Source organism: Callospermophilus lateralis, chromosome 11 (genome assembly GCF_048772815.1).
Source record: "Callospermophilus lateralis isolate mCalLat2 chromosome 11, mCalLat2.hap1, whole genome shotgun sequence".
NCBI lineage: Eukaryota > Metazoa > Chordata > Mammalia > Rodentia > Sciuridae > Callospermophilus > Callospermophilus lateralis.
Genome location: NC_135315.1, coordinates 47,247,275 through 47,263,972, shown reverse-complemented (window position 1 = coordinate 47,263,972; position 16,698 = coordinate 47,247,275). Strand labels below are relative to the sequence as shown.

At 40.3% G+C, this 16,698-nt stretch overlaps 1 protein-coding gene and 1 long non-coding RNA gene across 2 annotated transcripts; one reads left to right on the top strand and one right to left on the bottom strand.

Moving 5' to 3' along the window:
- Nucleotides 1–1,694: 1,694 nt before the first annotated feature.
- On the bottom strand, nucleotides 1,695–11,482 carry Zfp3 (ZFP3 zinc finger protein). Its single transcript, XM_076871575.1, has 2 exons — nucleotides 11,288–11,482; nucleotides 1,695–3,298 (listed from the first exon to the last, which is right to left on the bottom strand). The coding sequence occupies exons 1-2, from the start codon at nucleotides 11,391–11,393 to the stop codon at nucleotides 1,782–1,784; spliced, it is 1,623 nt and encodes a 540-aa protein (XP_076727690.1). The 5' UTR covers nucleotides 11,394–11,482; the 3' UTR covers nucleotides 1,695–1,781.
- Nucleotides 11,179–12,815, top strand: LOC143410838 (uncharacterized). The gene is made up of 2 exons (XR_013092728.1): nucleotides 11,179–11,677; nucleotides 12,392–12,815. It is a non-coding gene; the product is annotated as an uncharacterized LOC143410838 (long non-coding RNA).
- Nucleotides 12,816–16,698: the final 3,883 nt, after the last annotated feature.

The window sequence follows — 16,698 nt, the reverse complement described above, 5'->3', positions numbered from 1 at the left end:
AGTGCTGCTTACTTGGTATGCATGAGGTCCTGGGTTCAATCCCCAAAACCATAAGAGGGAAAAAAAAAAAAAAAGGTTAGCCACATCATAGAGATGTTGTGAAAATAAAAACGTACCGTCAGACGTGTGCCTGGCACATAGTAAATACTCAATAAATATTGGTGATTAGAATTAGGGTTAATAGTGATTGAAGAATAGAACAATGAAGATTATAAAGTTAGATTTTTTTTAAAAGAATCAAAGAATTATTGGATTAGTGGAAGTGTCAGAGATCATTTAGCATTTAGTTCAACTCCCCTCATTTTACAGATAAAATTAGAGAACAGCAGGTGAAGTGCCTTATTCAAGGCCTAATTCTTAGACCAGACCCTATGCTCCGTTAGTGCAATTCCTACTTTCCTACTATCACCCATTGCCTCAAAACTGGACGTGAGTTGGGCGCACTGGTGCATGCCTATAATCCCAGAGACTCAGGAGACTGAGGCAGGAGGATCGCAGGTTCAGAGCCAGCCTTAGCAATTTAGCGAGGCCCTAAACAACTCAGTGAGAACCTGTCTCTAAATAGAATACAAAAAAGGGCTGGGGTTATGGCTCAGTGGTTGAGTGCCCCTGGATTCAATCCCCAGTACCAAAAATAGAAAAAGACATGAAAAATGAAGGATGTGTTTCCTTAAAGAAGAAATGACATATAGAACACAAAAAACATGTAGAGATGTTGAAAAAAGAAAATTTCAAGACCATCAGACCAAGAAGAAGCTGTCATATTTCAGCCCATCAGAACCAGCAGCAGTGGAATCCAGGTTATGAGGGCTAACGTGCTTTGACAAAGCCAGGCCCTGGTTAGTCAAGGGAACCAGCTTATTACTGTGGCCAGATGCCTAGTAGAGGTGAAACGGCACAGTTCTCTCTGCTACTTCTTTACACAGCAGAAGCAGCAGCAGCAGCAGCAGCAGAAGCTGGGACCAAAAGCAAACGCAGCAGAATTCTTGTAGCAGCCAGTCTGGGCAGCCCTGAAGTGGGGATAGCTGCCAAGGAGACCCTTTACCCATGCTGAGTATTCTGGCCTCAACTGTTTATCCTGTGGCCTTGCCTAATCAGTCCCTTTGGATCCTATGGCCTTCACTTACAATTCTGTAAATGGCCTGTCAGTTTCCTCCTTCATGGTACCCTCTTCAGATGAATGAGGAAGCCTAGCAGAAGATGTGAAATGACCCAAGCTTCCTGCTTTTTCATTAATGCTGCCATCTTCTAAGGGAACTTGATAGCATAGCTGGAAGATTTTGAGGCTATTAATAGAAGCATGCTAAATTATTCCAAGGCTAAACAGTGGACACAAGAATGAGATGTGTCATCTAAGTCATGACTTTCTAACATGTTTTTCATGGGATAAGTTCAATGAGTCAACTCTGTAATTTTTAGGAGGTGGTGCATCCTGTTCCCCCATTTTTTAGAAGAGCAACCATGTAGGGCAGATGGCAGATACAGACCCCTAATGTTATATAATCCACTGGGGGAGGAGGAAAGAAGGGAAGGGAAAAGGGACAGATGAGAATTAAGGCCTGAAACAGCTTTTATGATTTAACCCAGTACATAAAACTTCTCAATGAATAGTTCATAAAAGTGCCTCATCCTTTTTCAACCAACTATTGAAATTAAAAATAAAAAATTAGTGGAAGGAGAAAAAGTTCTTTCCTTTCATTTCATCTGAGAATTTGGGATGCATATTATGACAAATAAGTCTGACTCTAGCCTTTCCCAAAAAAGTTTTTCCATTTTGCAGGTCATTCCATACAATGAATGCTTTGATGTCGGAGGAGGTGAGAGCTCCGACTGAAGGTCTTCTGACACTCTTGGCACTCATAAGGCTTCTCTCCAGTGTGAATTCTCTGATGTATGGTAAGTTGGGAGTGCTGGCTAAATGTTTTTTCACACTCACTACACTCATAAGGCTTTTCTCCAATATGAATTTTTTGGTGGAGAAGCAGCTCAGAGTTATCCCAAAAGGTTCTTGCACACTCATTACATTGATGGGGTTTTTCTCCAGTATGGATCCTCTGGTGGACAATAAGGTGAGATGTCCGCCTGAAGGCCTTCCCACACTCGAAACACTCATAGGGTTTCTCTCCAGTGTGAATTCTCTCATGTCTAAGAAGTTCTGAATTCCCCCTAAAGGCCTTCCCACATTCTTTACATACGTAGGGCTTCTCACCAGTATGAATTCTAATGTGTCTAATAATCTCTGAGTTCTGGCCAAAGGTTTTCCCACATTCGTTACATTCGTAGGGTTTGTCTCCTGTGTGAATTCTTTGATGCCGAATAAGTTCAGAACTCTGACCAAAGCCCTTCCCACATTCATTACACAGATAGGGTTTTTCTCCAGTATGAATTTTCTGGTGTCTAATAAGGCCTGAGCTATGCTTGAAGGCTTTGCCACACTCATTGCACTCATGGTATCTTTCTTCAGTATGAATTCTCTGATGCTGAATAAGCTGTGAGCTAACCCTAAAGGTCTTCCCACACTCATTACATTCATAAGGTTTCTCTCCAGTGTGGATTCTCTGGTGTAGAATAAGGGCTGAATTCTGACTGAAGGCTTTACCACATTCTTCACATTTATAGGGTCTCTCTCCGGTGTGAATCCTATGATGGTGGATAAGATGTGAACTCTGGATGAAGGCCTTTCCACATTCATTACAAGCAAAGGGTTTCTCTCCAGCATGAATCCTCAGGTGTCTTCGAAGGCTTGAGTTAGTTCCAAATGTCTTTCCACATTCTTTGCATTCAAAGGGTTTTTCTCCACTATGAACTCTCATATGCTGGATGAGATGTGAGTTCTGATTAAAGGCTTTCCCACATTCTTTACATGAATGAGGCTTTTCCCCCACAGATGTCCTCCGAATTCTGTTAGGTTCTAAATTCTCTATAAAATTCTGGCCAGAGGTAGCAATTGTACTGACACTCCCTGCTGTAGTATCTCCCTGATGTGTCACCAGATTAGGAGTAGGACTGCAGCCTCTCTCACTTTCACTATCCTCCTGGTCTTTCTCACTTGAGGGTGATTTCTTAAAGATTATCAACCCTGGTGCAAAATCTCTCTCCTGGGGAGACATCTGTTGTATAATTTCTTCTGAGGACTCTCTCGAATGTCCCTCTAATATGTCTTCTTCACAAGCTGCTCCAAACCCACGAACTTGGTAAACCACTTTTGGAAGTTTTTCTAAGGTTGGCCCAAGCAGCTCAGATTCTTCAAAAATTTCTTCCTTAATCACCTCTTTGTTTTCAGTCCCCATCTCACAATCTGAAATGAGAGAAGATAAATATATGAAGTGGGCTGTTTCATATTTAAATGAAGCTAATGAGCACAGGGGGACAGAGCTTTGATGTAGTGCTGACAGCACTCAAAAACAATCTTGGCATTTGGTGAAGGACAGGATGCTGTTGGAGAAAACAGAGATTTAGGATTATGATAGACATGCTCAGAAGCAGATGCTGACTGAAGAGAAAACTTATCAGAGGCAAAGATTTAAAAACAGAAATTAGAAATGGATGGTTAAAAGATACTGATAAATATTCTATAACATTAACAGTGAACTGGAATAGAATATGAGGTTGATAATGAAAACATTTAGGGAAAATTATAGCCATATTCATAGATGGGTATATGGAAAAGTTTAAGAAAAGGGACAAGGATACTATGTCAACAGAAATAACTTTGGGATTTATAGATGAAGTAACCACAAAATGAGCAGTCAGATGACCTGTTCTTAGTCCAGTTCTGTGTTTCTCACCAGCTATGTGGAGCAGGGTATAGTATATATTGGGGTTACTTATTCAAAAGGTTAATGTAATTTAGCTATAACTAGCACATAAGTAACTAACTACCCCTAGTTCCCTATATTTAGATGAAGTAAGGTTCTAGCTTAAATTTTCTCCAGATGGCTAGTGAATCATATAATACCATTTACTAAATACTTATTTTTCCTACTGATTTAAAATGACACTTGTACCATAGTGTAAGTATGTATATATATTTGGGGCTTTTTTCTTTTTTTATGATACTGAGGATTGAATCCAGGGGGCACTTTACCACTGAGCTCCATCCCCAGCCCTTTTAATTTTTTTATCATGAGACAGGGTCTTGCTAAATTGCCAAGGCTGGCCTAGAATTAGCAATTCTCCTGCCTCAGCCTCCTAGGTTGGTGGGATTACAGGTGTGTACCACTGTGCCCAGCTCTGGATCAATGTCTATATTCTGTTCAGTTTTACTGAATTATTTCTTCTCCAATACCAAACTGTTTAAATTACTAAAGCTTGGGCTGGGGATGTGGCTCAAGCGGTAGCACGCTCGGCTGGCATGCGTGCGGCCCAGGTTCGATCCTCAGCACCACATACAAAGATGTTGTGTCCGCCAAAAACTAAAATATAAATATTAAAGAAGTTTTCTCTCTCTCTCTCTCTCTCTCTCTCTCTCTCTCTCTCTCTCTCTCTCTCTCCCCTCTCTCTTTAAAAAATAAAAAATAAAAAATAAATTACTAAAGCTTTATTTTAAAAAATTTTATATATGTTAGAGAAAGTTCTCTTTCGTTAGCCTTCTTTTTCAGATATTTCTTATCTAGTCTCATACTTTTTCAAGTAAATTTTAGTATACTTTTGTAAAATTTCCAAATTTGGGTATAGGTGGCACAAGCCTGTAATACAATGACTTGCGAGGTAAGATAGAAGGATGGCAAGTTTGAGACCAACCTCAGAAACTTAGCAAGGCCCTAAGCAATTTAATGAGACCTATCTCAAAATAAAAAATAAAAAAGGACAGGGGACATAGTTCAATCCCCAGTACAAAAAAAAAAAAAAAAGAAAAGAAATTCCAAATTTATCCTGAGTATTTTATATCCATTCTGTCTTTTCATTTAGTGAGTTTTTCTTATATTCTCAAATTAGTTATTATTTATACATATAGCAAGATATTGATCTTTACAAATCAAGTAACCACAAAATGAGTAATCATAAAATCAGCCCTTTTACAGAATTTTCTTAATATTTTTATAGATTAATTAAAGAGTAGATTTTTTAAATTTCCAAAAATCTATGGCAAAAAAATTTAGTTACCTATCCCAATATGTATTCTTCTCCATCTCCTCATAACAGAATAATGAATTTACTTACAGAGGTAATGAGCATAGTTTTAAAAATACATTTCCCAGCTTTTATTGCAGCTGACTCTGACCACATGACAAATTCTGGCCAATGATAGTGAGATGCAAATTAAAGCACACAAGGCTACTGGGAAATCTTCTTAAGGTTGATAGGATGCATTTCTTCACTGTCTTCTTACATTGCTGTTCCTGAGGAGTGATGGAGTGCCAGCTTAGACCATGAGTACACCAACATACATAGGACTGGGGATCAGAACTGGAAGGCACTGGATCTCTGATGACTCCCACAGCTGCCATATCAATCCTGGAATGCTTGCCTATGGACTTATTTTATCTAAATGACTAACTTTTGCCTTGCTTAAGCCATTTTTTAATCTTTAAAACATTATTATTATTATTATTATTATTATTATTATTATTATTATTATTTTCATACTGGGGATTGAACCCAGAGGCACTTTACTACTGACCTATATATCCCCAGTCCTTTTTATTTTTTATTTTTAGACAGGTTCTCACTAAGTTGCTGAGGCTGACCTCAAATATGCAATCTTTCTGTCTCAGACTACTAAGTCACTGGGATTACAGGTGTGTGCCACCACACCCAGATAGAAAACATTATTTTATGAAGTCAAACTTATTTCTAATAAAAATATCCTGGGAATTTAGCTGTCCCCATCACAGCAGTGGAGTGCAAATAATAGACAAATGAGCCTGAACTTTGCTCAGATGATAAGCAAACTGGAGCTAATACTGAAGTGGCCCTTTGCCTAGGGCAGTGTATTTGGACATCATGGCAAATTTGGGGAGTACAATCTTCCCATCAATAAAAGTGTTAATTGTGGAAGGTGATATTCATGGGGAGAAAGGCAGGTATAGAACTTCATGCTTTAGACAGTGTAAAGTCAGAATGTTTTTTTCCTAAGAAGTGTCTCTGGTCAAATGAGCATTTCAAGTAGATGTGCACTAGTGGTCATTTAATAGCTGAAGTAGAAAGGGTGGTGATGCCTCTAGGTCTTGGCATAGGTAAATCAGATTGGAGGCTGTTGCACTCATTAAGACAAGAGGTGATGAGATCTACCTAGGGCAATAGTCATAGAAAAGACTGAAGAAATATTTAAGAGGTCAAATTCTGCAAGATTTGGTGTTTACTTAGATACAGGTGTAAGAAAAAGAAAAGAATATAAGATTGAACCCAGACCTCCCTTAATTTGAGGGATAGTAATTAAACAGATGGCAATGACACCAAGATTAGGAATCCTTTTTGTTGAAATATTTAAAAATTATAAATATGCATCTGTAAAATTATAAAGATCCATTATAGACAATTCAGCTATCTTATTCATCCAGGGTACCATCTGAGTTGGGAATTATTGTCTTAAATAAATTTCTAACAGCCACTAAGAACAAATTCCACAAGCTAGTATTTCAGTCCTTATCTACTTCCAACACCTCTCTGGCCTTTCCTTCTTACCTTTATATCTCCTATGATGGCTTATTTTCCATATTCTAGTCCCCACCCACTCACCCATCCACCAGGGACTGAACCAAGGGGAGCTAAATCACTGAATCACATCCCCAGCCCTTTTTATTTTTTGTTTTGAGACAGGCTCTCGCTAAGTTGTGGAGGCTATCTTTGAACTTGCAATCCTCCTGCTTCAGCCTCCAGAGCCACTGGGATTACAGGTGCGTGTCACCATGCCCAGTTCTCATCTTTACAAAGTTCTTTACAAAGTCAGCATTTGTAGAAACTATATCTGCACCATACCATATAGAAAATCACTTATTTCTAGTAAAACTAGATATAATAGAAGTTAGATACATATCTACTCCCAACTTCAAGACCAAATTCAAAACTCAAATTCTAAAGTCTTACACAAGTAAATCTGAGCATCTGACCATTCTTTTACTTTGAATTCTGACAGCAATACAATACTAGTGTCATTTGTTAATGTTTTGTAGGTATCTTATATACAAATCAAATCTAATCTTCTTTTGATTGATTTTCCCAGAAGCAAAGACCTCATCTTCATATGGAAACACTCCATTTCTCATAGGTAAATCTATATGAGGAGATACACACACACATACACACACACACACACTGGAAATTGTTTAGTAGGCCTGCAATCATGGTAGGAAGATCTGGTTAGATAAATGCTACTTAAATAAAGCTTCTTGGCTTGGAAATAGGCTAGCTATGGAAGAATCAACTGGAAAACTTGTTTAAAATACTGACTTCCAGATCCTTCCCCCTGATCTCTCAATAAGAATCTCTAGGGGAACCAAAATACTTTTAACAATTATGCCCAGGGGATTCTGATCCCCAGCTAGTTCTAGTCTTAATGACTAAAGTTGTTCCACTCTTAATAAGGTTCATTTATCTCTACCCAATGTTTGGTCTATGTGAAGTATCAGGATTATAATCACATTGCCAGTTCCCTGCCTTCCTCTTTATTTCATTTTATTTATTTATTTTTTTGTACTGGGGAATGAACCCAGTGTCACTTTACCATTTACTTCTTATTTTGAGACAGGGTCTCACTAAGTTGCTGAGGTCCTGCCTTCCTCATGATTGTCCTTCCCCTACCTCAAATTCCTGAGAGCAGACAGGACAGATAAAATACAATTGACTAGATACTCTTCTTTCTCTCTCTCTCTCTCTTTTTGTGTGTGTGTATGTGTGTGTCGGGGATTGAACCCAGGGCTGCTTAACCCAGTAAGCCATATCCTAAGCCCTTTTTTATTTTTTGTTTTAAGACAGGGTCTCGCTAAATCACTGAGGGCCTCCCTAAGTTGCTAAGACTGACCTTGAACTTGCGATCCTCCTGCCTCAGCCTCCCAGGTTGCTGGGATTACAAGCGTATACTACCATACCCAGTTCTAAATACTCTTTTCTGAGTTAAAAGTACATTTCTAGGAAAGAAAGAAAGAAATTTGAAAAACCACATTTCTATTGTTTATCAGCTTTACCCTAGTTATTGTGCCTAGACCCGATATTGCCCAAATTACCTAAATCAGTTTACAACAATCTCTTTGATGGCAATATCAGTTAATTCTTTGGACTTATGTATCAAAAACCACATTGTAATTTGTAGAAAAACATTATTAAGTAATTTATCAACTGAGAACCTCAGTAGGTCTTTTTAAATTTTTGTTGAAAGCAAAGATTGGAGCTTGCCTTATAAAAGGTCTAAGAGTCATTCTCTCTCTCAACAAATTATACCTTTGTATGGCACACCAGAGATTTTTAAGAGGAGATGGGTGAGAGGTGTGTCTTCCTTTTATAAAGGAGGAAAAGAGCAATTGTAAAAGAGGAGTTAAGAAAGAGAAGCTTGCAGGCCATAGGCCAGTTCTCAAGAAGGTTGGTTTTAGGTGAGGATACAAACTGAAGTCAACAATCTAGAAATTGGTTTCCAGTCACAATCCACAGGGCCACAGATATTATAAAAAGTGTTTGTGTACCTCAGTTTGAAATGTATTGCAACTGTAGCATTCTGGGAAGAAAATGGGCAAGCAAAGCTTCAGAGATCAGGAAGAACAGGTAGAATAAGAACGAACATTTTTACTTCAATATAGCATGTGCAAGGTAGAAAGAGATAAGCAAGAATGCACTGACAATTTGATGTGGAGAGTGAAGAATACTTACTATGTGCTGTGTGCTGAGCAACTTGAACTTGGGAATGTTAGCCAGGACATAGTTGAGATAACTATGTGAGACAGGAAGGCAAATGAAAGGAATGGGTGTGGTAGAAAGAGGAGTGGAATGCTAAAAGGTTACAGAAAAAATGAATATTGTTAGAAGCACATGAAAACAAGGAAATGTTATCTTGGAAGCTGATATAAGGTTTTATTTTTAAATATCAAAATGTATAATCCACCAAAAATGATATCCTTTGCAACGATTAAAATTTATGATAATAAATGGAAACATTTTGGATTTCAACATACAAATGTATAAGAGGATACAATTTAATCAAAATTACTTTGTGGGGTAACAGGAGCAAGAAAGTTTCCAGTGGCCTTCTTCTCTTTTCAGAAGATTTTACCTCACCCAAGACCTCCAGGAGTGCACCCCAAATGAATTTACCCAGATAGGTACCAACCACCTTGAAATAATTGGTTCCCAAACAGCAGGGATTCAGGAATTCCTGGTTCAGGAATGGACATATGCCTTCATCTGGATCAATGATATTTTGAGGAAGTTTGCTGGGAGCTTCTGGAAATTGTTTCTGCCATCCTGACAGAACCACAGGAAGAGACTGCTATATATTGTGGCCTGGACCTGTCCTTGCCATTGCACTATCAGCTTATGGATAAAGGCATGTTGAACTAAGAGGAAGTGGAGTCAAGGCCACTGGGTTAAGTTGGGCCTGAAACTGTCATACTTCTTGACCTCCAGTTCATGAGAGTTTATATACTTTCATATTTTTATTTTTTGGTACTGGAGATGGAACCCAAGGACACTTGACCACCGAGCCATACCACTAGCCCTTTTTATTTTGAGACAAGGTCTTGCTAAATTGCTTAGGGCCTCGATAAATTGCTGAGGCTGGCTTTGAACTTTCAATCCTCCTGCCTCAACCTCCTGAGCTGCTGGGATTACAGGTGGGCACCACCATGCCTGGCTATACTTGCATACTTTTAAATCAGCTTGAGTTGGATTTTGTTACTTACAAACAAAATAATAACCTTAACTGATACAAATGTTTTCCTTTAACTTCAGAAAGGCAAGTTCACCAAATACACAATATCTAGTACAAGGACCATCTCCTCCCCAATCTTCACTAACATCTGCAGGAAGGAGGCTCTCTCTCTCTTTTTTTTTTTTTTTTTTTTTTTAGTTTTTGGCGGACACAACATCTTTGTTTGTATGTGGTGCTGAGGATCGAACCCGGGCCGCACGCATGCCAGGCAAGCGCGCTACCGCTTGAGCCACATCCCCAGCCCAGGAGGCTCTCTCTTGGTCCTCTGAACCAGCACTTCACTGGCCCTTTTCTTAACTCATTGTTTACTATAATTTTCATGTCATTTCCTGTTTATTGCTCCCCAAGGCCTCCAGAATAAAAATTTCTTCTAATGGCTCATAATGCCCCTGTGATCAGGCCTGTTTCCCTTCCCCCTCTCCTATTCCTCATTCTCTGAAAACTGCTGGAAGCTGCAGCCATGCTCAGTGACTTGCAGTTCTAACATTTCCTCAATCTTTAAAGTTTCTTTGCCTTTGAGAACAAATTATTCCCATTTCCTGTAATGCCCACCTTGTTCACTTAACAAACATCTTCCAGATTTAGCTGAAGCACACACAGTCCCTTCCATTGTCTTCCTGACCCCAGACTTTAAAACAAACAGATACTCCTTCATCTTGTAGCAGTTACCCCCGCTGAATTATTACTTTCATGTCTGTTTTCTTTTCTAGACCATGAGCAAGGATAACATTCTATTTGTCTGGGTATTCCCAATGCTTAGCACATTTCAGATACCTGGTAAATTAATTTGTTTAAGTGTTTTATCTACACAATGAATCTTTTGACCCTCTTGGGGGCTAACTGGAGATTTCATTCTCTTTATGCTTAAAGAGCCTAGGACAGTATCTGACACATAGCTGGTCTCAAAAACTATTTGTAAAAATAAGTTCTTTCTCCCAGTCAGGATATTTAACATAAGGCACTGTTGTCCTAGGTCTCTGTACTCCCTCTGGTATTGACAATCAAGAGGGCTCGATTAACTCTGTGCTCAATGCCATCTCCTTTACATAACTAACCAATACCCTGTCAGCCAGCACAGGGCACCATCTACCAAAGGGGCCTTAATTTTTGCCCGCCATTTCATCCCAGCGGTTTACTTGGCGAAGGAATGTCTGAGAAAAGCACAGTTCTGACCCGGCTTCTCCCGTTCCCGCGGTTTGACAGGCATCGAACCAGAACTGGGACAATTCCAGGCAGTGCCCAGGCCCCACCCTCTCGGTGTGCAAGTGGGGAAATGGAGGCCCCGGGAGAGCCATTAAGTCCAAGGTCACAGCAAACCCGACTCAGGAACGGGCCTAAACACCGGGCTCCCGCTCGGCTCTCGGACTGGGGAGTGGGGAGGGAGCCCAGCGTGGTCCTCCTCCCAGCCGTGACGGAATGAGATCTCACCGCTGGCCGCTACCGCCCCACGTTCACTCAGCTCCGGCTCCCGGTGCCGCTCGGCAGCTAGCCTAGAACCTGCCGCTGTTGTCTTGGTGTCACTGGCGACGGGCATCGGCCACTTCCGGCACAAGGGCGACACTCCAGCCTATCGCAGCGCTGAGCACTCGCCGGAGGAACAGGTGGTCAGCCTGCCAACGCCTCCTTGCCTTTTCCAGCTTTGCCTTCCGCGGGTCCTCACCCTAACCCAAGCCCCACTCCGCAGCCGCCTCCTGAGTTGTCTCCTAGGAACGACCCTGTGCACCAGGCAAAGGCGATGCCCACTTTCAGTCCCACGATCACTGACGAGCTGGGTCCTCCGGGTTTCCTAGAACGGCTCCAGGGATCAACTTCCGCCTGGTGAGCGGCCGCTCTGCGCCCTGCTGTCGCTCCCCGAAGTGCTTCTGTGAGCTGGTAGAGTTGGGAATCTGCTTCACCACCTTGTTGGGACAGTTTGCGCGGCCGATTTAGCTCCTCCAACCCACAGGCCTCTCTCATCACTCACTATCCCGGGTTCCGGGAGTCTGGTAAACACAGGCCTCTAGGTCCTAGCAATGGGCCGATTTTCAGCTGGGAGCGTGGGGGAGACCTCTGAGATTTGGGAGGGCTTGAGGGAGGGACGTTTGGACATAAATCTGGAAGCTGAGTGAGTTACCTAGGTTTTACTAGAAGGGGAGCCAGGTGCGGTGGCGCACGCCTGTAATCCCAGCGGTTCAGGAAGCTGAGACAGTAGGATCGCGAGTTCAAAGCCAGCCTCAGCAATTTAGCGAGGCGCTAAGCAACTCAGTGAGACCCTGCCTCTAACTAAAATACAAAAAAAGAGCTGGGGATGTGGCTCAGTGGTCAAGTGCCCCTGAGTTCAAACCCCTTTACCCTGCTCAAAAAAAAAAAAAAAAAAAGAAAAAGAAAAAAGAAAAAAAAAGGAGGGAAGAGAGCTGTTAAGCAGTGAGAATTGCATCCTACTTTGGCCTTCATATCTACCTTGAACAAGCTTGGCCCCTTCTTGCCTCTTCTGTTTCTCACTTCCTCTGCTCTTGCTCTGTAACTTTGTACAACAAGCTTCTTGTTTTTCAGATTTCAGTTCAAAGCTCACTACATTGAAGGAGCCTTTCATCCCCATGAATGTTGCCTCAAACAACACCAGCCCTGCGGGAAGCATATGATTGGTCCTGTTTGGATCTGATGCTCTCCCCTAGACAAATCAGGGGAAAAGGATAATGGAATTAGCCAAGCCTAGGATCCTATCTGTCCCACCGGTGAAGACGGACTTCTGTGTTTGCCCCATCACAAATCTATGAAATAGGAAAAGGAGTTTCTACCATCGGAAAGGAATATTATGTTATATATTCAGCACATGAAATAGCAGAAAGGAGGTTGTATACAGTGGTGCAAGCCTGTAATCCCACGGGCTCAGGAGGCTGAGGCAGGAAGATTGCAAGTTTAAAGCCAGTCTCAGCAACTTAGCAAGGCCCTGTCTCAAAATAAAACAAACAAACAACAACAACAACAAAAAAAAAAAAAACAGAAAGGAAAACTTTCTCTTGAGTTCATCCTTGGACTTAAGTACTAGATTTCAGGGTCCCTCACTTTAGCCACTCTTGCACCAATATCCTTAACTACCTTTCCTTACTATCTTCAACTGCCTGGGAAGTTTGTTGACCTCGATTCAGTCAAAATGTCTATCTTCCTTGCCCAGGCTGCTAACAATGAGTGGGAAGATTGCATTAAAGAGCCCTAAGATAGTTTTATGATATCTGCTTTCCAGAGCTCTTTGACTTACACCTAAAAATAATTTTTTTGTTTCCCTACCACTTTGTCTACCATTTTCCCCAGTTGCTGTTTTAATCTTCTTCACTCTGCTCAACCTTACTCTAAGTAATGATCCAAGAGAAATCAATTACCATCATGATCATTGCCAGCTATGTTATTCCAAAGGAAAAATGCCCAGACTACAAAAACATTCTGCCACAGAACCAAGATAATTGGTTCTATTGGCTTTTTTTCCTAGCACACCTGCATTAGAGAGCATCTGCTTTAGGAGTCTAAATCAGGGCTGGGCTGTAGCTCAGTGGCAGAGTGCTTGCCTAGCATGATGTATGAGGCACTGGGTTCCATCCTTAGCACCACATAAAAATCAATTTAAAAAATAAAGACATTCTGTTCACCTATAACTAAAAAAAAATGGTGGCAGCATAATGGAATCACCTGAGAATCTTTAAAAATACCAAGGTTTGGTGCCTCCCAGGTGGATTTTGTTAAAGTTGACCCAAAATATGATCTGAGCGTGGGTTGGTTTGTTTTGTTTTGGACTTTGCAGACAATATAACATACACAGCACTGAAAATCAATGGCATAGGTTAGTACTCAAAGTGTGATTTCTGAACCAGCAGCATTAGTATCACCTGGGAACTTCTTAGAAATGTAGATTCTTGGGCTCTGCCCATAGTTCTGAATCAGGCACTCTTGGGTTAGAGCCCAGCAGTCTGTATAACAAGCCTTTCAGGGTTTTCAGGCACACTAAAGTGTGAATCATTTACCCAGACATTGACTTGCTTCACTTGATCAGTCTTTGTATGTTGGTTAGAAAGGAAAAGGATATGTTGTCTCCTTCTGAGTACTCCCCTGCCCACCATCTGCGGTATTATGCTAGCCAATTTAGGAGCCATCTGTAGCAATAGGATTCTACTGAGGGAAAGAGACCAGGGCATATGGTCCACAAATGCTGTGCCCATTTTCAGTGTGTATGAAGATAAGTAGGAGTGGGTGGGGGCTGATATTTGTTTATTAACAGGATCAGGACTTCCATGGATTTAGTTATAGTTAAGTATTAGCAGTTTTGTTCTTTCTGAAAAAAAGTGTAGGTAGGAAATTTGACTACCCTTCTAAATTAATAGACAGGTACATGACAGATAAAACACATACTGTTCTTTTGCATTCTGTTCCCTCTGTCTGTGGAAGGTGTGGGAAGGAAAGCTAGAAGAACTGACAGTACTCCTTCCTTATGCCATAACCACATCATTTCCCAAATTAGTTTGCAACTCTGATTTAGGCCTAGTGCTGTTCATAATTATATTTTCAGTCACCTATGACCCATATTCCAAGAGGTACTAAACTATTTGTATCAGCAGTCAGTCCTCTTGGATTTAACAGTATTATAAGTGTAAGCCACTGTTAAGATTCTGGAAGAAATGACCAAAAGGTTTGCACCTACCTTATGAACCTTGGAGTCTTTCAAAATCCCTTCTCCCACAGGCGCATAATGCAGGACTGAGGATGATCTAATGTAAGGCACCAGCACACACATAAATATATATAATGTGTGTTGCTGGGTATTGAACCCAGGACCTTGCACTCAGCTACTGAGTTACATCCTTCTTAAGGGTCATTTTGTTCTACCTCTTAAAGTCTCATAATGGGGATTAAATTTCAACATGAATTTGGGGGCAGCAAACTATATTCAAATCCTGGCAACATTTTAAATGAGTGTATTTGAGGGCTGGGGTTGTGGCTCAGCGGTAGAATCCTTGCCTAGCATGTGCAAGGCCCTGGGTTCAATCCTCAGCACCACATATAAATAAAGGAATTATGTGCAACTACAACTAAAAAGTAAATAAATATTTTTAAAAAGAGTATATTTGTTAATGAGCCAATATTGATATTTGATATTATCTAAAGTCTACACCTCTCAGATTTCCTTAGTTTTTACCTAATGTCTTTTTTCTGTTCCAGGATCCCATTCAGAATACTACATTACACTTTTGTCTCTTTAGGTTTTTTCTTGGATTTTCCTTGACATAATAGTACATTTTAAAATGACAACATAGGTGATTCAGAAGTAGATGAAAACAACTGTCACATTCTCATGAAACTCACAAAGCAGGTGGCATTTATTTATTGATTTTATAGTGAATACTGTGAATCATTTACAATTTTCTCACATGCTTTCAGATGTGACTCTTATATTTTGTCTGGGGCTGAAGGTGTAGCTGTGCAATAGAGTACTTGCCCAGCAGGTACTCTCTCCAACATAAAGTGGTGAGGGAGGAAACTTGTTTTAATTTAGGGGATTGGCTTTATTTCACATTTGTGTATAAAATGTGATATATCATATGCTTTAAAATTACTGAACACCATATAAAAAGCTTTTAGTAATACCACACAGACTAAGCCAGGCCACCAGTGATCAGGCTACAGATTCTAGAACCCAGGAACCCACCTCAAGAGACTGATTTAGAAGGTCCAGGATGAGGGCAAAGCTATGTATATTTTGATTCCCCATGATTCTGATTCATTTTGGAAATCACTAAATCTAAATTTATGGACACAAACCTATACATTTGAATTCAATTTAGTATCCAGGTAACAAGCCCAAAATGATGAAATCCACACTAAAGAGAATTAATGATGACTATTTCAGTGAACATGTGCCAAGACACATAGTATACAGATATCCTTAACCCTTCATACATACAGGATGTACTCACAAATCCCACTTTCAAATTGGTCATTTGGAGCTGGACATGATGGCACATTCCTATCAGCAATTTGGGAGGCTGAGGCAGGAAGATCCCAAGTTCAAGACCAGACTGGGCAACTTAGTGAAATCCTGTCTCAAGATCAAAAATAAAAAGGGCTAGAGATGTACCTCGGTAGTTGAACACCCCTGGGTCAATCTTCAGGAAAGAAGATAGGAGAGAGATAAATGAAGTGAAATTTGGTTGTTTGAACCTAAAAGAAATTTTGGTTGTTTGAAACCTTGGAATATTGTTGTGAATGTTGAGTAAGTTCTCCCAACAACTTAAAAAATATATTCAACCAGTAGCAAATAAAATAGCATGTCCTTGCAATGAGCAATATAAAACAATGGTCTGGCAATATTGGCCAGAAAAAAGTGGGGGATGCATACAAACTCAATATCTCAAGTGCTGAGGTTGAATGTATAGAATGAGGATAAAAGGAAATGTGGGGGCAGATGGAGTTATTGAGAGGACCTTGTGCATTCTTTCAAAATATCTGAAGATTATTCGTCCTTTTCCACCCCAGATTCCAAGGCTGCCTTTTCTCTTAGAGTTCTCTTTGGCTCACCACCAAAATTAGCAGAGCATCTTAGATTTGCCCTGATTCTCAGGCTAGGTGTACCTAAGAATTATCTGGAAAGCTTTAAAAAAAAGGTGTCCATGCATGATAGTCTGAGCAAAGTACCATAGAAAAGTACCACAGGTTGAGTAATTTCTTTAATTTTTTTTAGTTGTATATGGACACAATGCCTTTATTTTATTTATTTTTTTAAATATTTATTTTTTAGTTGTAGTTGGGCACAATATCTTTATTTTATTTATTTATTTTTATGTGGTGCTGAGGATCAAACCCAGTGCCTCACA

Excerpts from the sequence above, each read along its gene's own strand:
- Zfp3 (XM_076871575.1), bottom strand. The coding sequence starts at position 11,393 with ATGCCCGTCGCCAGTGACACCAAGACAACAGCGGCAGGTTCTAGGCTA. Across the intron at positions 3,299-11,287 it reads TGGGGCGGTAGCGGCCAGCG|ATTGTGAGATGGGGACTGAA; the intron begins GTGAGATCTCAT and ends CTCTCATTTCAG.